Source organism: Barbus barbus (genome assembly GCF_936440315.1).
Source record: "Barbus barbus genome assembly, chromosome: 16".
Lineage (NCBI taxonomy): Eukaryota > Metazoa > Chordata > Actinopteri > Cypriniformes > Cyprinidae > Barbus > Barbus barbus.
The window spans coordinates 14,502,012-14,524,647 of record NC_136744.1 but is presented as its reverse complement, the minus strand read 5'-3'; the positions used below and the strand labels follow the sequence as shown (position 1 = coordinate 14,524,647).

At 38.4% G+C, this 22,636-nt stretch overlaps 2 protein-coding genes across 24 annotated transcripts in view; both read right to left on the bottom strand.

Moving 5' to 3' along the window:
• LOC306882620 (calcium/calmodulin-dependent protein kinase type II subunit gamma) overlaps nucleotides 1-13,670 on the bottom strand; it is a 56,957-nt gene extending 43,287 nt beyond the window's left edge. For all 23 annotated transcript variants that reach the window (XM_079437366.1, XM_079437369.1, XM_079437377.1 and 20 more), the window contains exons 1-2: nucleotides 13,511-13,670; nucleotides 10,072-10,166 (exon numbers count right to left, since the gene is read on the bottom strand). In XM_079437366.1, coding sequence (XP_079293492.1) covers nucleotides 10,072-10,166; nucleotides 13,511-13,575 — 160 coding nt within the window. In that variant the 5' untranslated portion in view covers nucleotides 13,576-13,670. The remainder of the gene's footprint in view (nucleotides 1-10,071; nucleotides 10,167-13,510) is intronic.
• A 4,308-nt stretch (nucleotides 13,671-17,978) lies between these two features.
• On the bottom strand, nucleotides 17,979-21,702 carry LOC306882128 (arylsulfatase I-like). Its single transcript, XM_079436611.1, has 3 exons — nucleotides 21,185-21,702; nucleotides 20,460-20,792; nucleotides 17,979-20,370 (listed from the first exon to the last, which is right to left on the bottom strand). The coding sequence occupies exons 1-3, from the start codon at nucleotides 21,442-21,444 to the stop codon at nucleotides 19,275-19,277; spliced, it is 1,689 nt and encodes a 562-aa protein (XP_079292737.1). The 5' UTR covers nucleotides 21,445-21,702; the 3' UTR covers nucleotides 17,979-19,274.
• Nucleotides 21,703-22,636: the final 934 nt, after the last annotated feature.

The window sequence follows — 22,636 nt, the reverse complement described above, 5'->3', positions numbered from 1 at the left end:
TTGAACAAGGATTACTGTAGTCAAATGGTCTTGATAATCTATATCATAATCTCATAATGATCAAAACTGTTTATTTTCCATGCCTGCTGGTGCTTCAGCGACGACACCAGTAATGCCTTAGAAATACACAGGCAGAACGGACAATCCTACTTTTGATTCAATCAGTTAGGCAGGGAGTCTTTTATCTGCAGCACATTAATAAAGCACATGGGGAGCAGCAGCAAAAAGAAGTTGAAACTTCTCAGCATAAAAGAAAAGGACAGACTCACTACTAACTTGGCATGAGCTAAGCTAAAAGAGCCAAGCCTGTTGGCTTCCTCTCTCTGCTCAATAAGTCTGAGATGGATTGTGTTCACTCAGTGTATATCAGCGGTGTGATCAAGTCCTGGTGTTGTGGAAAGGCAGAATTGTTAACTTCAGGTCAAGGTCAAAGGATGACTGCCCCCAGAGAGGATTCATTAATTACCTGAGCAAAACAAGTCTGCAAGCTTTCCTAGCATTCAGAGGTACAGCAAATTCTTTCACTTAGGAAGGCTGACTAGATGTCCATCAACTGATCATTTGATTAGTGAGGTCATCTAGTTTTTGTTTTAGCTTTAATTTTTTACATGCTTTAGTATTTTTAAATCTTCTCTGAGAGATCCGAGCATACTGACAGGATGTTATGCTTTAGCATGTTGTTAGACTGTCAGCATGGTAAACACTCAGAAGTTGTGTCTCCAAATTCCTCCCCTTTAATACAGCACCACTACAGCCATTAAAGCACAGATTGTCAAACAAATACACCGCCTTCTACAATAATAAACGGCTTCGAGACAACTGCTGTCGAACTTTAAATCGCCTGCTGTGAACAGCGTTCCCATTATTATGTATAATCTGAAGGACTACTTTTTTGGAGGAGAACTAATCACAAAATAATGCCATATGGTGATAGTTTTGTGCTTGAGGGAAACCTTGACTTACTATAGTCATCTCTGCAAGTCTGCATATTAAGATGGTTTTGGATAATATATTTAAAAGTCAACATGAAATGAAAATTCACCCTATACATTTTCTGAATGCATATTATTGATCTTACTGTGAATGTTTTAATCCATTCATGTTTCTTTTTTGACCTTGTAATTTTCTTTTTGTGAACAATATTTTTATACTATATTTAAAAGGCAAACTCAAGTACATGAAAAGAAACAAAAAACATACATGAATACAAAAACATCTGCATGATTGTACGAGGAGAAAAGAGCAAACAACTGAAGCAGAAACAACAGAATTATCAGTTAGGATCAGCGACAATTACTTTTCACAAGGGATGTACAGGCAATTCTGTCAGCACTATCACCATTTCTGTCTAAAATGGAAATATTGAAATTTCTTCAAACAGTTATCAAAACACCTTTAATTTTATTGTCAGTCACAGCAAAAGAGACCACCTCGTAATATTTATTTTTGCATCTATGAACATCATCCATCCACAAATGAGCTTTCCGGATCATAGCAATGTCAACCTTTTTCGTCGCAGTAGTTGTAAAAAACCTTGTACGATTATGGGGGCCATTTAAACCATTGACAGTACAATTTATTATATTAATTTCAGTCATTACTATCAAACAAATAAGTGAACTGAACAAATGAGAGAACGTTGTACCACTGCAAATGAATTAACTCAAGTCTGCCTTTAAAAACCCATTAACATAAATAAAAACCCACCCCATAAAATTTTTACAGACTGGGGTGAAAACCCCAGCCTGCCACCCTCCCCTGTCTTAATCAGTGACAGTAACATGACAGCCAGTACCATTCTTTAGAACACCGCCATTAGCCCTATTATAAGAGAACAGAATAACTTTGAATTCACACAAGTGATAAAGTGGGGTTAAAAAAAAAAATTGTGTGTACACTTTCCATAACGAGGAAAAAAACAAATAATTGTATCATGTACATTGAAAACTGTACATTAGTGATACCAAGTTTCCTAGCTTAAATGAAGAACTTCCAGTAGCCGACTGATACATGCAGTTCTAGATCAGTAAATCAGAAGTCGAGTCACTCGGTATTATCAAACCCTTGTGCCACGTCCATCCCAGGAGAATGAGGAGCGGGAATGGAGCTCAGGAATTGAGGCGCTTCGTCCGGTGAGTGCATTAGTTTGGTCTCGCCGTGTTTCATGACGATCTTCAGCGTAGCAGGAAACTGAAGAAAGGTCTGCAGACCTGCCTCTTTCAATTCCTTCCGTATTGCACTGAAGGAGCTCTGCTTCTTTTCCGTCGCGGGAGAGAAGTCGGGGAAGAAGCTCAACATCGCACCGTCACCCACTTTCACAGGACCGTGGCATCTTGCTTCATTACGAATCAAATTCCTGTCGCTGTAGCGTAACAGTTTGAAGAGAAACACTCGCGGTTTGGAGTGATCAGTTGAAGCTCTGGAGTAAACTCGATGCGCACGTTCGATCTCTATATCTTTGCCTGCAAGTGATGGGATTCAAATCGACAGTGACCGTTTCAGAAAGCCGATCGGGTCATCCTTCTGGGTGCCTTCAGGTAGTCCCAACAGCTGGAGATTACTGCGTCTGCTACGGTCTTTTAAATCAGTCACCTGCTGCTCGAGGGCATCCAGAAGGCCAGTGTGTTCGCCAATCACTTTTTTTCTGCTCTCTCTGTTCCCCGATTAAAAAGTCAACTTTAGAGCATATATTCTGGATTGTAGTCATGTGAGAGGCGAATTCAGTGCGCATTGCTGCTAATTCAGCCGTCAAAATGTCCTCAAATCGCTTTATAGTGATCGCCATGTTGTCTTCAATGTCTGCTTGGCCTGCTGCGGCTGTTGGTTTTGTTTTCTTATTAATTGGCGAGGATGATGGTGAAAGATAAGAGAGTTTCCGACTGTGTGACATCTCCAGACCAACGACAAACGGAAAAAATACCCCAAATGTAAAAAACAATGGTACAATGGACGAACAATGGTAAAAGACGGTAATATTCAATAATAATTCAAACAAAATGTAATAACTCCGTTTTCCGTTGAAACAACCCTCTGGAGACGGATGTCTGACTTCTCTAGTCATTTAGTTCACTTAAACCTGCATCTTTTAGATAATGTAACGTTTCACAATGTGTCACAATACGGAAGAAAACATCTGTTGCTACTTCCTTTACATGATAACTTAAACATTTTAGAAACAAACTTCAGATAGCCACATGACTAGTCAAGTATAACTGCTCTTGAATCCCTAATATGCTTATACAAGTACTTTCAGTTCAAAACGCTTTCCTCTAATTGATTTCAAAGTTCAATTGCATACTTTTGTGGAGAGGCATGGAACGAGAGCCGTCCAACCACCAACATGATCACCATTGCCACCCCCACCACAAGCTCTGCCATCCATCCACCCACCGAAAAGATAAAAAAAAAACAACACAAGATAAAAATCTTTTTTTAGAAAGGGAGTGTATGTATGTGCGCTTTGTGCAAGTTTATAGACAAGCTACAATAAAAGCAAACACTCAATGAAGTACAGTAAAACTGCCAACCGGAAATTATGTTATCAAACAAATTTCTAATAAGACAGTGCTTACACACTTGTATTGCAAAAGGAGAGAAAAACATCTCAGTGCCACAGCAATCATGTCAAAGGCTCTCGGCAGCTATTTTCTCATTAAATTTCATCTTAAAATTTGAGTTTAAAACCCAAACATCCAAACAGTTGCTAACGGAAACAATATTTACAATGTATGCAAACTCACAGCCCCTAAGCTCAACACTTTCTAGGAAAAAAGGATATTGTAGCTGCTCTGTGTAAAGTGGAGGGTGCTGGGTTTGTGTGCTAATGTGCTTGTGTGTAAGAGCGTGAGCTTAATCCGCGAGCCTGTCCCGCACCAGACCATCTGCTGATCAAGGGTGTCACTACGTCCCCCGCCCCCCCCCCGATCCGTCAGGGATTATCCTGTTACGTGCTTTAGACGCCTGCAGATTCCCAGCAGTTAAAACAAAGCAGGTAGGACAAATCCCTATAACCACTGCATGACAGTGGGATGGATGGCCTTGATGTGAAAACACTTCCTTTTCAATTCTGCCAGGGTCAAGTGTTTACTAATTGGTTCACTGTAGGCTTGCTGTAGCCCTTCAAATTTACATTTGATAATTTCTGTAGAATTCTAGATAAATGAACTATGGGTCTACAAGGACAAAACTGGCCAAAATAGCAAATGATACAAATCACGTCATATATAAGGAAAGGAAATTCTACATAATTTCTTTAGGGACTACAACATCAAAAATGTAAAGTCTGAGAACTTTCTATATTATTGCATCGTCAACCATATCATACAAGTAGGATACATCTTATTTTCTGATACAGACTGTCAAATCAATCTATCCATCCATCTATCGATCTATCTATTTTTAATGGTGAGTATTATAGAATAACAGAATGCTGTCTATAAGTGGAAATTCTCTCATTCTCCGCTCAGTAAAGATTATCAGGTTAAAAGTTTTGATCTTCTGATAACTCATTCAGTGCCCCTTTTTCACAGCTTGGCGATGGCCTGAAATATGAATAAATTATTTAGGGCCTTGCAAACAATGAGTCAGCCACCTGAATAATGGTGTTTATCTGTGTCAATGTTTGTACAGTGTGCCACATGGTTCAGTCATACGCATATCACAGAATACATTATGTCCTTTCAAAACACAGAGCAACACTCATTTGAAATGAACAGAGCTTGCGGTGTAAATAGCATGACAGGCTTGTGTTCTGGATATGGGAAAAGGGAGCTGGGCTTTTGTGTTGATATTAATTGTGTTATACAAGTGGCTCATTACTCGGTGGTAGATGTTAATCCATCATCTAAAAAATCCATAATACTGGAACTCAACCACTTAAATGAAAATCTATACAAACTATTGTAAATTGGCACCATAATTCCTCAAAACCTAATTTAAATCAGCAGGAGAGTCATCATAAAAGCATAAAAAGGTGTTAATATTCTGCAAATATTCACGGCACCTATTAAACTAGAACTACAAACTTGAAACTGTTATATTTATAGACCTCATCTAGGAAACTTAACTGAGAATTTTTTTTTTTGTTGATTCCTTGGTTTGGAGTATTATTATCCCCAACTAATTAAACAGGAAATTCACTTTTAGAAGTGAAGTCTTTTGTTTTTGAGAAAGCATGCTTGGTTTTCTTTTGAGAAAGACATCAAACTTCAGGGTAGTGAAATGATAGCTTCCATATGAAACCACAAGAGAGTTATTGCAAGATGACTCTCCATGCTATACAATTAACTGTAATCCAAATGATCCAGTTCCATGTTTTCAAAATCAAACCAAACCAAACATTTTTGTTTTAGCTGGGAACCAGTTTCATCAGTTGCTCCTCTATGATCTGAACATACCATCAAAATATTCCCAAAGAATGAACTGCACCTACCATTATATTTGTCTTGGTGTCTGCCTTACTATTTTTGATTTAAAATAACTGCCAAATTTATACTCGCATGTAAAAAAAAATAACAATGTTTGCCATTATCTTACAATATCTTTTCAATATTTTTCAGCAATACATGACAGTTCAAATAAATGTAATTTTTATAGCCCCCAAAAATCTGTATTCAACTGTCCCAAACTAGATAATCGAAATGGCTACAGAATCTCTGGTGCTATGCTATTATCACTAGAAAATAAAATAGGGACTAAACTCAAATTTATCTCCAACTTTCAATTAAATAAAGCAGAGCAACTGTTGTTCCCCAAGTATGTTATGTCATGAGCTAAAGCTGAATTATGTCACAAATATGTCAACTCAGGACTGATTAATCTCCACAGATCCAAGAACATTCCTTATAATCCGTCTACATACGGTCAAGGTAAACAAACATTGTGACTATTTGAACACTGATGAACTCAACACTCGGGATCAGAAATGCTGTTTAATTAAGGCTAGAACAAGTGATACTGAGCAAATACTGAGAAACGTCACTACCCATCCTTAAAGCAGCTTTCCTTTCAAATACCCCTTTCTGGTCAATTGTAATTAAATATTAGCTATGAGTTCATCTAAGGTTACAGGAAACATGGTGACACCATCAAAGTAGAACTCCAGGCATCTGAGAAGAATGTGACAGGAGGTTGGTGCATACACTGACTCACTGCTTTACTGTGTATAATATAATGCCATAGTAATCAGGGACCATGTGCCACAGCAAGGACAGTATGAGGTGACACTGACTACGTAGATTCGTTCTTCACCAAATATCATTTAGAGCTTCTTCTCTCACACCTGTTACACATTATACAGTCTAAAATCTGAGACAAGCAGTGAAAATTTACAGTAAAATATTTATATTACATAAGATTCATATTTCAAATAAATACTGTTCTTTTGAATTTTCTATTCAAATCTATTCTATCCTGAAAAAAAACAAAACAACGTAACTATTCCGAACATCGATAAAAATGTGTCCCGAGTACCAAATCAGCATATTAGAATAATTTCTGAAGGATCATGTGACACTGAAGACTGGAGTAACAATGCTGAAAATTCAGCTTTGCCATCACAGGAATAAATTAAATTTAAAAATATATTAAAATAGAAAACAGTTGTTTTAAATTGTAACATTTACTGTTTTTATTATATTTTTGTATAAATGCAGCCTTGGCGAGCATAAGAACCATTTTTATAATACATACATGTATACACTGGCCAAGCAGACAAATTTATTTATGTGGACATGGTAACATCAGATTATAATATCAAGAAAGATGGATAAATATTGGAAGATTAATCAGTCTATCATTAAATGCTTTCATTTTGTGAAATAATATTAATGTGATGCTCAAACTATACATCCATGTAACTAAAAAGTTATTAACTTCTTAGCATTTGGTTTGTCCTCCTTTTGCTTTAATGTAAAACCTGATGATGCTGTTCTCCTGCATAATTTGAGAGTGATCCAAAGAGAATCTAATGACATAATATACAAACCAAACACATGTATACGCGCAGAACATACAAGCACACACACACACATACATACATGCACAAAAAAACCCCAACAACTTACGAGTACACAACCATCTCTCCTTCCCTTTCACACCTCTGGCCCTTACTGGTACACAGAGATCATAAACATGTACACAATTATTCCTTTCCTTTAAATGTGTCCCAATACACACTCAGCAATCACCCACTCTCTTTCCGTTTATGTGCACACACACCATTTGACTGGGGTTCATTAAAAATTCACAGTTTGTCTCATTAAAGATTCACCATAGCAGTGCTGTTACGTTTATCAGGCCTCTGCCAGTCGCCCTCCAGCGAGCAGTGAGGAATCATTCTGCAGCTGATCTGAGGGAGGTCAGAGAGAGCGAGAGAGATGTGGAGAGGCAGAAAGTGGTGAAGGTCCTAGCCTCTTTTTCCATTTAGAGCTACGGCAGGCTGTGCGCCTCAATTATTCAGCAGTGTTTCACGCGCCTCCTGACATCACAACTGCATGCTCGCAATGCCTGTGTCTCAGCCACAGGCTCCACGCTGCCTTGGATCACAACACTGACCACCATCACACACATGCTACAAGCAAGCACGCTATCATTAGTACTGTATGTTCAGTCAAACCACACATGGCCACAGAACTGTGTAGGAACATGTTGCATCAGAGTGGGTACAAATGATTTTTTTTTCTCAAAAATAATGAAAATGTGTTAAATGTACATTAAATGTTTCATTATACCATATTCAAATTGTACAAACTAAAATTAACATTATTTGAAATTTAAACAATTTCAACCATTATTACAATGCAATTATAATTGATGTGGAGTCATATACTTGATAATAACGATTTCAATGCAAATTATGTAATAAAGTATGTCAAGTTAATGTGACCTTATATGTACGCTATTAAAGGCCACGTTTAAAATGAAAGTCTAATTAAATTAAAAGTTGAAGTCTACTGTTTTAATAATAAAATACAGTAACACTTGATATTAGGATTCAATTAAAGTCAGCATGAAAACGAAATTTACTCTCTATTTTCTAAATGATCTTCTAGTGAATGATTTATCCATGCACTTTAATTTTTTTTACAAATGTTTTGACCTTGTAATTTTTAATCAAAATGTAATAACTTGATCTTCCGACTTCCGTCTAGTGACGTCTGCAGGACTTCTCCAATCATTTAGTCCACTTAAACCCGTCCCATTCTTACAATAATCTGCAAACTTGCTTTCAGATCTGCCTCGATCCAATTAAAGTGCCTTAGATTGAATGTACTTTAATGCATTAGAGATCATGAACTAACATTGAGCATTTATGAATCTAAGCTTACATTTAACTCATGGTAATTTATACTGAAAATGTTACAAATCTATTAGTATGAATAGAAAATGACCTAGATTACTATAAAAGTACTGCTCATTTTTAGTTCATGACACTTCAACTGTTTCAAAGCAAAAGTAAAAGACATATGACATCAGACATTGTTTATCTTCAGTGCTCAACATTTACATAATGTTTACCTTTACATTTCATTGGACTAATCTAAATGTTATGCAAAACAGGTACTAAAGAAATTGAAGCATCACATTCAAATAAATTCAAGATAATATGAAACTGAAATGAAATCTTAAATTACACTTATGCGAACATACGAATAAGAATCTGATAAGCCACTTGGAGCACTACCATTAAACAACAACCATTAGACTGCAGCACTCTCAACATAAAAGTGTGTACTACACACTTTATACTATAAGGTATAAACAATGTTTGCAGTAACTACAGACTATCCTGGCCTTTGAAAGATGACACAGATGACAATAGCTTATGTGTCCGTTAACAGGTTGGCATGTCGCGAGATCTCTCTGGGCTTTGATTAAGGCCAAGGGAATGGGGAGATTTCGCAGGAGAGGGCTTTGGCACTTGTGTGGGCCTCACTGGATGAATAGCACTGTTGCTTTTTAATTCAGTGCCAGCCAGCATGATGAAGAGTTTGAAGAAAAACAGTTGCCAAGTTTATGGAAAGGAAGCTTAAGAGAGTCGCCAAACTATGCTGATCTAATTACCTGATGTTTTTTGTCCAAGGATGTTTTAAATAAATCTGTTGTTTACTGGCCATCCATGGGGACCGTAGCATACACATACACACACAATGAGAACAGGATCTGTTGTAATTCAGCTTGAAGGTCTTCAGACAGTACAATCACTTCAACAGCTCAGGCGTCTGCTCACACCTCCCCTACAACACCAACAAAGGGCGAAGGGACCTGCTTTTACATTATAACACAACATCCACCCAAAATGTCACTGCAACAAGTCACTAGATTGAAAATGAATCCATGTGCATATAGCTGTTAATGGATTTGTGACAAGTTCACACAAAGTTAATGCAATTAATGTGTTATCATGATCGGTCTTCACTGCCACCTCTGAGTAATCATGCCCATGTCTAGCTGACAATCCAAAAGTGTCATTTAATTAAAATCCATTTAATTTAATTCAACCCAAGACAGCCCAACTTGATACCGTAAGTGGACAGGAACACAAAGTGTCCGTTCCCCCGAAATAGATCCAGTGCTTTTGTTTGTGTTGCAGCAGAAACAGTAACTGGGGCTCATATATCCTGACCATCTTCACCAACAGCATAATTAGCACTGATGATACAGATAGTGATTAGTGACTTAACTGAGATAAAGAATGAATGAAAGCAGCAGCATCAACAGGTTCACTGCATTAGCCGTTATGCATTTGAGATCAGAGCACAGCGAGACAAATTATCAATATTGTTGAGTCTGCTTGATGCAGAATGGATGGACTAATACAATTATAGCTCTGTGCTTCCTGTTAAGCATTTGTGGTAAGTTAAGATACTTTAAATTAGCATGTGCTCAGTCAGAGCAGTGTCTGCCATTCAAAAAATGGGAATTAGTCATATATGACCAGGTCTGATAGTATGCTTTATCACAAACAATGCAGATCTGATCAGATCAAAGAGAGAGACCTTAGTTATTGAGGATGAAGATTTGTGAACATACTAAGAAGACAATAGCCAGGCAGCAAAAGCAAAGTCTTACCTCGTGCCGACAGCTTTTTTGTGTTGATGATCTTAGCAGCATATTCCTGGGCGGTTGATTTCTTTACACATCGCCGAACTACAGAAAAGGCACCCCTGTTTGAAAGAAACAGCAATGTACGTCAATAATAACACAATCAAGCAATCCTGAAATTTAATTTAAGCCAAAAACTTTACATAATCTTAATGTTACACATGAAGCAAAGAGCGTGCAACAGTGTCCATCCACATTTTAGCCACATTGGTTCCGGACGTAAAGTTTTGACATTTCCCATAGGGATTTTGCCCTGATTAGGGCTTGTAAGCTACGAACAAACCCAACCAGCTATGAGGTGAATCAATTGATATAAATCTAATTAAAAATTATAGATAAATATGAACCTTTTGATTAAAAGAAGTTGATTACAGACATATAGAAACAATACATTTCATTCATTATTAGACTAGAATTATTTGCTTAGATTCTCTGATTGGTGGGGATTTCTCTGCAAAATCCTGGGTAATATAGTTTTTCATCAGGATTTCCACTGTTGAACATGGTTATTTAAAAAATAAGTTGAAACAATGTCAAGTCAAGTCGCCTTTATTTATATAGCACTTTTAACAATACAGATTGTGTCAAAGCAGCTTTACAGTATTAAATAGGAAAATAGTGTGTCAATGTGGGCTGATGACTTCAACCAAAGTATATACCATTGATTAACATCAACCACGTATCTCACAACAGGTGTGTCTTCAAAGGTTTATAAGATCGTTCAAAATCAATTACGCTACAGAGAAAATTATTTTTACTTCCAGAATCCCACTGTTGCACTCTATCGGATGGAAAATCAGGGAAAAGAATACAACAATAATTCACTGGCACTAAAAATTCAGCATTAAATGTTCTACATAAAATAAGCTAGTCATTGTTCTGCATTGCAAGAATCTGATTAATTAGAGACTAATAACTGCTCAATAAGGACATGTGATGTGTGCGTGTAAGATCATAAAAGCTGTTGCAAATGATTTACGCCCAAAACATACTTGCAAAAATGCCATTTCTGCTCATAGGCAACTATCGTGAGCAGTGACGTGGATGGCAGCAAACATGGAAAATAAGTATGTCCATTTCAGGCTTTTAAGAGCTCTCTGAAAATGATGCAGGCACTGCTAAAACATCTACTACACTATACTGAAATATTTACTATTTAAATGCTGGCTGAAAAAAAATTTACTCCGAGCACACATCTACTTTTGAATGGACAATGATGCTTTTTGGCAGCAGAATGGTGCAGGTATGGTATCTAACAGCAGGGGCTAAATGAAACATGCTAACCAGTTAAACCCTTACCAATTATGGTGCGATCACACTGACAGCATTTAAATCGTGGGAAGCTGTGGAGTCTCTGTGCTGTTAGTTTTTAAGTAAGCTCTGTTCAGTGTAGTCGCTTTGCTATCAGTTTCTGTCACTCAAGACAAAAATCGCTGTCAGTGTGAGCACCCCTTTAGTTCAGAAAAACAGGTAGCCCAGAGTCCAACTTGTCTGATTGGCTAGCATGTACAGACATGTAAAAATTAGTTTTTCTGTTTACAGATACAAATGTGATTTCTCAGCACACCGATTACAGTGATACATGTCAGACATGGTATTCAAAAAAAAAAAAGTGCAAAAAACATTAACAGTTATGTGCCACAACAAGTCAGATGCTAAATTGTAAAATCGTTCATATATTATTTCACAAACAAAACACAATACAGCAATACGGAATTTACTACATTATTACATTACTGCTTCATTCATTGTGTGTCAATGTTTTTGTCAGCTGTTCAACTACCGTCAACGAAAGATATCCACCAACTAATGATGGTGTGTTATATGATACTCAGAGATACTGATGTGTAGAACAGGTTCAAAAAGCGATTCAGTGGTACGTGCACTCCAACATATCTGACTTTCTTTTCTTTTCTTTTTTTTTAATAAAGTTTTATTTACTGTATTTTATTATTAGTAAGTTATTATTAGCTATTTCCAAAAAATATCTCTATCTTAAACATGTTCACAAACCTGTTGTACAGTCTAACTGTTAACATTTCCAGTATGTTTACTTTCTAAGATCTCTGCTATTCGGCTATTAAAGCAATTTGCATGCCAATTAAATCCAAAGGCTTTTACTTTTACCTCACTCATCAGTTTGGCTCAATGAGATGATAAGTTGAATCAAAAACATCTCAAACAGATTCACTACAATTAATGAACAAATCTTATGGGTTTTGTATACAGGTTTGTATAAATAGTTAATTAAAACAATACCTCTAAATGGAACAATGCTATTACACTGTGCTAATTCACTTCGTTCATATTTGTGTTGATTTTCTGGAGGCTAGTCAACAACTGATCAAGAGGTACAGTTAGAAAAAATAAAATAACGCGATTCAGTATATCTTTGTCATTACGTGGTCCCCAACACATCAGATGTAGCTTAGGCTATTACATGTTATAACATGTTTCAAAAATGTCATATGTAGGTACATTATACTTTTTACTAAAATTTTATTTATGGTGTTTATTTACCAAGGTAGTATTTCTGCGATTTATTAAAGTCATTCCTTTGTCTTTAAACATATTTCCTGTACATTGTAACATCTCTGCTATTCGGCTATTAGAGTAATTCGCACGAGTTGTTGACTCTAGAACCGCTTAAAAAGATTCGATTCGCGAAGAATCGTTCAAATAGTTCATCGGAACGATCCGACTCAACAGAACGATTCATCCATGAATCGGGCAATGTTAATTCACTTCCTTAATTTTTACATTGATGTTTTTGGCGGCTGGACAACAACTGTCAACAAACATAATAGAACGCCCAATGACGGTGCGATATATGATGCACAAAACAGCAGCATTTCCCCCGTAACTATCGTTACACAAGTCTGCAGCAAACCGTCCTATCAGCCTGCGCGCGGCGGCAGTCATCAGTGATATCTGAGCGATGCTACTGAATGCTGTAAAAGTTTGGTTGTGCATTGAAAACGAGGACGCAAATAACAAAGTCGAGCACCTCAGACCGAAGTATTTCCCTTTCTGACTAATGTCCGTCCGCATGTCGACAAAGTGTCGATAAAGTACTGCATCTCGCATCACGACGACACGCAGGCTCCGAAAGCACCCTGTAGCGCGCGAGCACGATGTTAGGAAACGCGTCTAAAGATAAACAAAGAAACGGGCTTTGTGGACGCCGAGGCTTAATAATCACACCGAATTGCTGAAATCGACTCAATCGGGCTTTCCGTTAGCGGGCTGCGCTGGTGTTTGACATGCAAAACCGATACGCCTCTGTGTGTGAAGGCTGCTGTCAACACACTGAACTAGACGCGGGCAACACCATGAGACACAATGCAGCAAGTGAAGAGAGAGTGAGTGTAACGCGCCGCACAAATGCAGCGGTGCGGTCGCTTACTTTCCGAGCTCTTCGTACAGCTGATATTCGTCTGTAAACCTGGTGGAGGTTACAATTGTAGCCATGTTGCGCTTTACGAGGATATCGCCTCTCTGGTGTCTCCGGGAGCGCCTCGCTCAGGTTCGGGAGATCTCTCGCTCACTCAAAGGGTGAGAGAAAGGAGGAGGAGGGGGAGAAGGAAGAGAGAGGTGCTGGTAAGTGGCTTGGTGGAGGTGGAGAGAGAGAGCGCTGCCAGCAACGCGAGATTTTCTCTGTCGACGTCGAGAAGTGACATATACACATTCCGAGCACGCGACGCGACGAAACGACATCGCGCTCGTGCTGAATCGACTGACTGCTGCGGTGATGTATGAACGTGAACGAATCGTTCTTTGGAGTCGGATCTCTTTAATGAATAGGGTGTATTCGTTCGCTAAACCGGTTTAAACAATTCGTTCATGAATCAGAGTTCAATCGACTCGTAAAGCTGTTGAGGAAGCATTTCACAGAAAACTTTACAGATACAGTGACCTTACTAAATATATGGAAATATAACAACGACATGGTTGTGTACAATGTTTGTTAAAACATATCAAAGTTAATTTTCATATACTTTTTAATGCGGGCATAAGCTATTTCCTGTGAATATGCGAAACTTCGGATTCATTAACCGTATAGGTTTAATAGCTAGAGTAAGGAAATGTGGTGAAAAGTAAAACAATTTGCGCTACAAGCCAGTGTGTTTATGATTACAATAATAAAATAGTAATTTAACAAATACCCATTTGCAACATAAACAGCTTGTACAGCTACAGACACCAGAAGCTAGAAAATTAAAAACCAGAAGTTAAAAATGGCCACATCTGCTCTTTCATTAAAAAATAAATAAAATAAAATACAAAAACACAAGAAATGTAGGCCTAAAAATTTTACTGTTTAACTTAAATGCAGATGGCTTTTTGGTTATAAATGACTTTGTCTTGTTTTGTATTATGTGCTGGACTTTGACACATGTTTGAGAGAAAGCAGAATCATTAAAATGTTGATTTTACAGTCCCCCCTAGCTCATATTCATAAAATATTCAATATTTAGCTGGATAAAGGGCATTCTAGTTTCACCCAGTTTGACTGTGCTTGTACATTGTTCTTGACAGGTAACATCACAATCTCAAATAGTAATGTTACTCTATACAAACACATTGGAATCCATCCCTGGAAAACTACTAGTTCTACTTCCTGAAAGCAAAATTCAGCTTTGAAAACATTTGCTTCATTGTGGCTTATCAAAGGAAGCAATGTGTGGATAATAAGGCCCGAAATATACTCTGTGCAAGTACATAAATGCTGACGCTTCCAGCTACACAAGTTAAAAATTTAATATGTAGTTGCATTCTAAAATACCCAAGCAGATGTTTTATTGCAGGTTTTTTTTTTTGTATTGATATATGTAGTTCTTATGATGAACAAAATCAGACATTGCCTTGGTTCATTTTTTACACCAGCACACTATCATCTTGTCAATAGTCCTGTTAACAAATAAATACAAATGACAATTATTGGTAAAACAACAATCAATCATATATTTAAATAATAAAAAAGCAGCCATTTAAAACAACAGGAACAAAGAGAGTAATTTATTATTTGCAAGTGTGCATGCACAAACAGACAAAAAATGTACTCTGCTATGTTATTACAAACAGATTTACTCATGATGCAAGCCTGCTTCAGGTTTCAAAGCATTATATTAGTCCATTATGTGGACTTTTATCACTTCTTAGAAAAAGAATATAACAATTGACTGTCTCATGGTTGTAAATGCTCTCTCTTCTTTCGTGGTCAACCTTGTGGTGCAAAACGGTCCGATTAGCAATGAATGCATAAGAAGTGCAGGGACTGTAATTACACAGAGGCAGGTTGATATGAAAGCTTAATTAGAGCGGAGTAGAGGTGGGTGGTTATTAATTGCAGTCTTCCCGTAGTGCTGTTGCTGTCCTTGTATGCTGGGAAATGCCATGTTTTGGTATGCTCAGTCCTTTGCAAAACCTCAGCAGAATCAGTTCCTCAGGAAAGTGTGCTGCTTTAAGTATTACAGACTATATTTGCAGATCATGTTTTAATTATATGTGTGATGCATAATGTGCCAAATTCAGTGTATTTTGTCTGTTATCTGTGTGTTTTATGAGGTATAAAATCGAGCTACAGTAAAATGAAAGAGTTATCAGCACTGTCAAGCTATGACCGCATTATCACTTCATCTGTGTAATTGAAGATCAACTGAAGCATCACAAAACTGGCTAAAATATCAAGAGCAGTTTGTTGAGCTTAATGCAAATGTATTGTATTACACTTGACAGATTTACATTAGCACAATTACCATCTTAAGAATTATAATTTGCCTGTAATGAGTTGCCTGATGTAGAGATGATTGTGTTGCCACACCACAGCATTATGTTGCTTTATTGATTTGTGAAGCAAATGTGTAATCCACTACTGCTCTTAACGTGACCGTTAAACTGGGATGCTGTAAGTGATTTCAGTCATTTTGTTAACTTCCACCACACTTACAGAAGTAGATCAGCCATATTCCTGTCCCTGCAACAACCTACACTTTCACCAAAACCCCAGGCTTCTGTGACAGATTCAAACATGCATGATGGTTGAAAAAAAAAAAGGTTAGCTACAAGTGTCTCAGTGTTTCTTGCATCAATATTTTACAATGTATCTTTTTTCTGTGTTGTGCTTGTTGAATGACAACAAAAGCAATGAGTTGTGATGTCCGATTTGCCAATAAATGACTTGCACGAGCTGGCTCTTTTCAAAGAATCATTTAGAAATGATTCACAAAACAGTCACAAGCAAATTAGTGATATGAATGAGAGCGAATCGAGCCATTCACAACTGACTTCCTCACTGGACGAAAATCATCTTTTGGGTTGTTCAATTTGGCATTTACAGTGCACAGTAAATTTCCCGGTGTTAAATCAACAATGCTCGGTGTACATATGTTGATTTAACACTGGGGAATTTACTGTGTGACATTAACTTCAAGCCTTGTTAAATAGTTGTTTATGCAGTTTAAGATACACATTTTATTAAAAAAAAAAAAAATGTTACAAAAAACGAATTATTGTCCAGTATAGTGCAGCACAATTGTATAAGGTTGAATCGATTCCGGAGAGCTTTGTTTGGGAGTATGGCTTTAGGTGCATGACGTATTGGAAACATAAACAATGCAACATTTGACTTTTAATTCAAACAGGCAGGAATATGCTTATAAAACAAACTGACATTTATGTGGCAAAAATACAGTTATGATCTTCAGAGTGATTGCAGCAGATCTAAATAAGCCTGAAAAATATTTTATACAACTACAACATCCCTTCATCACAACATATAGCATAACTTGTGGTTTAAATGTAAAGAAAGAAGCTGTGCACTCAAATGTATTCAGTTCCTAGTCTTCTGAAACGGTTCCATACTAGGCTGGTGTAGTTTCTCAACTACTGTAATAGATTGTGTGCATGGACAACAGCGTTCTGAGCAACCATCTGTATCAAATGACTCTGCGATTTGGCAACAAAAACATCATTTGACCCCTAAACGTTTAGTTTTTTGGAGCCCTAGTCCCTTTTTTAACCTGAATGCCTGTATCTGTCAGGTAGTAAGGACATTTTTTGTGTGGTATTTCATAAACAAATCGCTCACAGCACCTCTAAGAGATGCCAAACTCAGCATGTGTTCAGGATGACTCATACACAGAGAGAGGGAGTTAGTCAGATCGCTCTCTCTCTTTCTCTAGGCCAGCCCATTGTGCATTCTTACCACAGTAGAAGTCTTTCCAAAGTGGGTTGATGCTGTTTTCAGATGTTTTCAGAGATAAACAGGAGGAGGAAGTGTTTTTGTTGTATTGGTGAAATTATAACACTTATTGCTCATAAGAAGGAATAACAGTTATGTTGTAATAATTCATCCGGGTACATTCCAGACTTTTCTTCACTTCTTTTGAATGGGCAAATAATAACAGGAAATAAAAATGCCCTCTGGACTATGACCTCAGATAAATATGCAACAGATTTACATCAGAGATAGTAAAGGTGTGGCCAACACTAGACTTTGTGTTTCCAAACTATAAGGCTGAAGTAGTTCTTAAATAATTTCAAAAGCTTAGAACAAATATAATCACACCTTAAAGGGATAGTTCACCCAAAAATAATTTACTCACCCTCATGTCATTCCAAACTTGTATGACTGATGTATAACTACTTCTTCTGAACACAAGATAAGATATTTTGAAGAATGTTGATAACCAGTTTTATGGATTAAAAAAAACAACACTTTTTTTATGTTCCACAGAAAACAGTCATACAGGTTTTGACATGAGGGTGAGTAAGTGATTCCATTTTCTTTTTTAGGCCAGCTATCCATTTAAAATGTAAAAGAACATCATATTCAGCAATAACAATTCACTGGAAAGTAAGAGGAGATCAGTCAGTTTGAACCATGGTTTAATGACTCTTTAACAACAACTGTCTCCAACAAAAAGTACACTGTAGCTCTTAAGGTAAACATCTGTTTTTCATTATCTCAACTATGTTCTAACATTATCTTTTAACAGTGTATTGACTTTTACCTTGCTCTAGATTCCTTATCTTCCAAAACTGAAGCATTTCTTACAGTATAGGACTTAAGAAAACATTCTTCTCGTTTAATTACTTCATATGAATGTGTTTAATGCAGATCACTTCTTTGCAGCTTGATAGAGGTTTGTTTTTCATTTATAGTTTGTGACTGAACATTTTTATCGGAGGACTGTGTTATTGTGATAAAAACAGTAGGATGGATTATTTTGTAGGAATGCGGACAGAAGACAGTCACAGATACAATTATATTACAGTAAATCCATTTACATACGGAGAAGTAAAATTGAAATATTCAAAATATTTCTAAAATGCTATTTTGAAATACGCATTACGTTGAATACAGAGCACATTTCATCATGTCTTGTGAAATGCATTAAGTATTTTGAAACCGGGAGATGAACAGGCCAAGAATGTCTCGTATAAAGGCACACAGCCTTCATACCCAAGAGCGATCTTCCTCTTCCTCAAATAGCCCTCGTTTTACATAAAATAACTTACTTTATCGCTCTTTTACTGGCTCCTACATCTGCACTGACCTGATCTACTCAAACTGAGAAGGAATGCAAGAGAACGAGAAACAGGTAGAGGAGAAAGTGCAGAAACAATGAACAATCGTATGTTATTCTGGTTGTGGTGGGGAATGTCAGAGCAGATTTGGATAGAGCACAAGCATTAAAGCAAAAGGTAGGAGAATATGAGAGGTGTGAGGAGGAGTGCAAGGCAGAGGCATGTCAGAGAAAGAACGGATAGATGAGAGAAAGTGAACCAGGGGGTGGATAAGAGAACACTGGTCCACGACCAAGTGAAGAACAATATAAGTGCTGTATTATTCTCTATCAAATCAATGTCACTACTTACATTATTTTCTGTATTCAAATAACTGGATCATCTAATAAAGATCCAGCAATATCTACATTAAGTGCTCGTGGAATCACGTGTGATCAAATCCAGACTGCTCCGGTCTGGGTTCCATTAATGGTGGGTGATCTGAACTGTTCCGCTAAATCCATTGCATCATACAGATGGGAACTTGTCTAATATACTCATGACTGGTAAGTGTCGTCTAATAATGCAGGAAGGACATAAACAGTTCAATGTTGCTGCATATATTTTCACGATGTGCCAGAGTGTCATAAATTGTCCTACTACAAGAACAAAGCAGCCCTTTGCATACGAGAACCAACCTTTTTGAACAAGGCCCTGAGTTTGCAGACTCTGCAGGTACTCTTGGATCTGGCCTTTCTGTTGGTGTTGTCTGGTTCTTCATCATCCCCTTCATCTCCAGCCTCTTCTGGACCCAGCCAGGGAGTCCACACCCCTCCGTGAAGTTGTGGGTCAGCCATCGGGTCGTCAGGTGGATTGCGTGGAGGCACAGCAGTTCGGTTGTACTCGGCAAGTCGGGTCAACAGCACCTTGACCACCTCAGGCCGTGCCTCTGCCAAATCCGCCCTCTCATAGGGATCAGAAGTGACATTGAAAAGCCAGACAGACTTCCCTCGCTGGTCTCGTCTCTTTTCCATGCCCTGCCACTGCTGCGGACCTCCCGGCATCGTCTGCGGAGGAAACCAGTCTCCGTCGCCTACGTTCCCCGTCAGAAGTTTCCAGTCGCCAGCTCGAATGGCTGCACGTACTCCTGTATCCCAGATCCCAAAACCATTAAGATTTAGGAGTCTCGGGTCGATTTCTCCATGCTTGCGTGACACTGGGTCAATGTTGAAGAGAATTTCAGTTCGTGGACAGGGCAGGCCGCTGCTTATTGCACCCCAAACATCTTGGCCGTCCAGGTGGCTGGAATCAGATTCTCTGTATCCTGCAAGAGACAGCAGGGTTGGGTACCAATCGGAGACGTGAATCAGAGCCTGACTCACCACCCCCTTCCTTTTCAACAGTGGGCTGTGTACAAAACCAACTGCTCGAACTCCACCTTCCCAGTAGGAGCCTTTGCCGCCACGCAGGGGCCAATTACAACCCCCCGAGAGAGGTTGGCCCCCGTTGTCTGAAGAGTAGATGAGCACAGAGTTGTTGTAGTAACCTCGCTCCCACAGCTCACTGACAATCTCCCCTATTGACTCGTCTACGCCGCTCACCATTGCGGCATAGTGGCACCGAGGTCTGTTCCCAAGGGTCTGGTAGCGTCTGAGAAGATGCCCAGGAGCTTGTAATGGTGTGTGCACGGCCTGGAGGGCCACGTATAGAAACAGGGGCGTCCGCTGGTCATGACCTCTCAGGATTTCTTTCACTCTGTAAAGAGTCCAAATGACCACAAAAGCTTGCATGACTCAACTCAACACAGCACAGTAATTGGTTCACAAATGGTTGGTGTTTCTCACCTCTCAGTGTAAAGTCTCGTTGAGTAATTCCCACTCAGCTCCCAGGCCGGCCGTTCTCCATCATGCAGGTCGAACCCACAGGCCTCTGTACCGTCACAGCTTTGGAAGCTAAAATGGTCTCCACTGCCCGTAAGCGATCCAAGGAAGCTTTGAAAGCCACGGCTCGTTGGCAGACACTCAGGCCGGCAAAAACCCAGGTGCCATTTCCCTACCATATGAGTGCTGTAACCAGCCTGCCGGAGCCTCTCGGGCAGTGTCGGTATGTCGAGGGGCAAGCAGAGGGGCTGCCGTGCACGGATGATCGAGTGTTGAAGCCCAGTGTGAATCTGATACCTGAAGCAATAGATAGTAGGTGGTGATTTTGAACACAGATTCTTTAACAAGTTTCCTCCAATCTGCCACTGCCTTGCAGAGTTTAGCTCAAGCCCTGATCAAATTCACCTACATGTAACTTTCTAGTAACTATGAAGACCTTGCTCACATTACGGTTGGAGCTAAACCTTGCAGGACAGTGGCCATCCAGGTCTAGATTCATGGAACTCTTGTCTACACTAATAAATTCACTGGGTTTAACTGCAACTAAGAAAAGCTACTAATATTGAATATGCAATAGACAGGATAGGATCATTTATAGTAGTATATGCATAATTGTAAGTATTATATACAGTAAGATTCATGCAGTATTTTAACAAGTGGCATTAGGAAAACAAATGTGGGTCTCTTACCGTCCAGTCATGAGCTGGCTTCGTGAGGGGGAACAGATGGGCTGAACATAGTAGTTTTCCAGCTTCACCCCTTCACCCGCCAGCTGGTCCAACACGGGCGTGTGGATCTCCGAGCCATGGTACCCAATGTCATTGTAGCCTTGGTCATCCACCATCACAAAAACAATATGTGGGGGAACTCGGCCCCGTCTGATAACCTTTTCCTCTGTAGTATGTATTAGTCCTAGCGCCAAGCAGAAGCAAAGCACCAGCGCATCCATAATTGCAACCAAATTGCTTGTCCGTTGACTAACCTTTATGTTCAACTTAAACCAAGCCGGATTAACAGAGAATGCTTGCTGTTATAATCCATCTAGCAGCACGAAGGTCCTGTTTCCCACTAAAGTAGCTTTGGCTCTTTTGATTTTGTTTAAAACTAGTAAATGATAAATTCAGAGTTCGTTCTGTAGCTCTTCTCGGTTTGTTAGTCTAAGGTGGCATTCTGTATGTCTGAGTTATTTTGTGAGCAGGGCTGAATTGTCAGAGTAAACACTGCTGTCCTCTAACAGGACTGTGCTACATTCCTCTAGCACACCAACCACACCAGGATTATGCGCTTGTGTTTGAAATGTTATACATGAGTAAATAACAAAAAAATTTATTTTATAAATATTTTCACAGTTTGTAGCAAATATATACTTTTAACATTAGTTTGTATACAATATATAGTTTCACAGTGATGGTGCATGCGAGTATTTCTTGATGGGGTAACTGTTTAGAAATATGGAAATATAATACAAATTAAAATCAATTTGAAATAAGGAAATACAGTGTTGACACCACCTGGTCAGTAAGTGTATTACACCCAACTAATAATAAGAAGGAAAGATTCCTCCTCTCTCTCCCAACACACAATTTCCACCAGAAATAATCTGTGGGTGATATTGACCGAAAACAAGCATCGGTGCAGGTGAAGCAGAGTTGATGAGACAAACCTTACATGTTGTTTTATTGATCCTTTAATTACCTCAGAATCACAGAAAGGTGTTTACCTGATAATGAGTTCCTAGAACAGAGGCTGTGGAGGCTGACTTTCCTGTATACAGGCTAAGTGATGCTTACTGTGGAAGTGTGCGTGGAAAGGACAAGCACTGACTTACTGAACCCAAAGAGAACGCAGTCAAAGCCTTATTAGATGCACATCAATTAAATTGACAGCTCAAGCTAAACTAAAAATTCTATCCTCATTTCCTCATCCTTATGTTGGTCCAAACCTGTATGACACTCGTTCTTCTGCTGAACACAAAAGTTGGTAACTGTTAAACAGTTTTAATTACCATTACTTTATGTCTCTGTCATAAGACCATTCTTCACCCCAGAAGATCTAGTAAATTTTGATTTCTCATGATTTAACCCCCCTTAAAAAAAAGAAAAGAAAAAAAAAGTGTGTCCATTCCATCCATAAAATAAAGA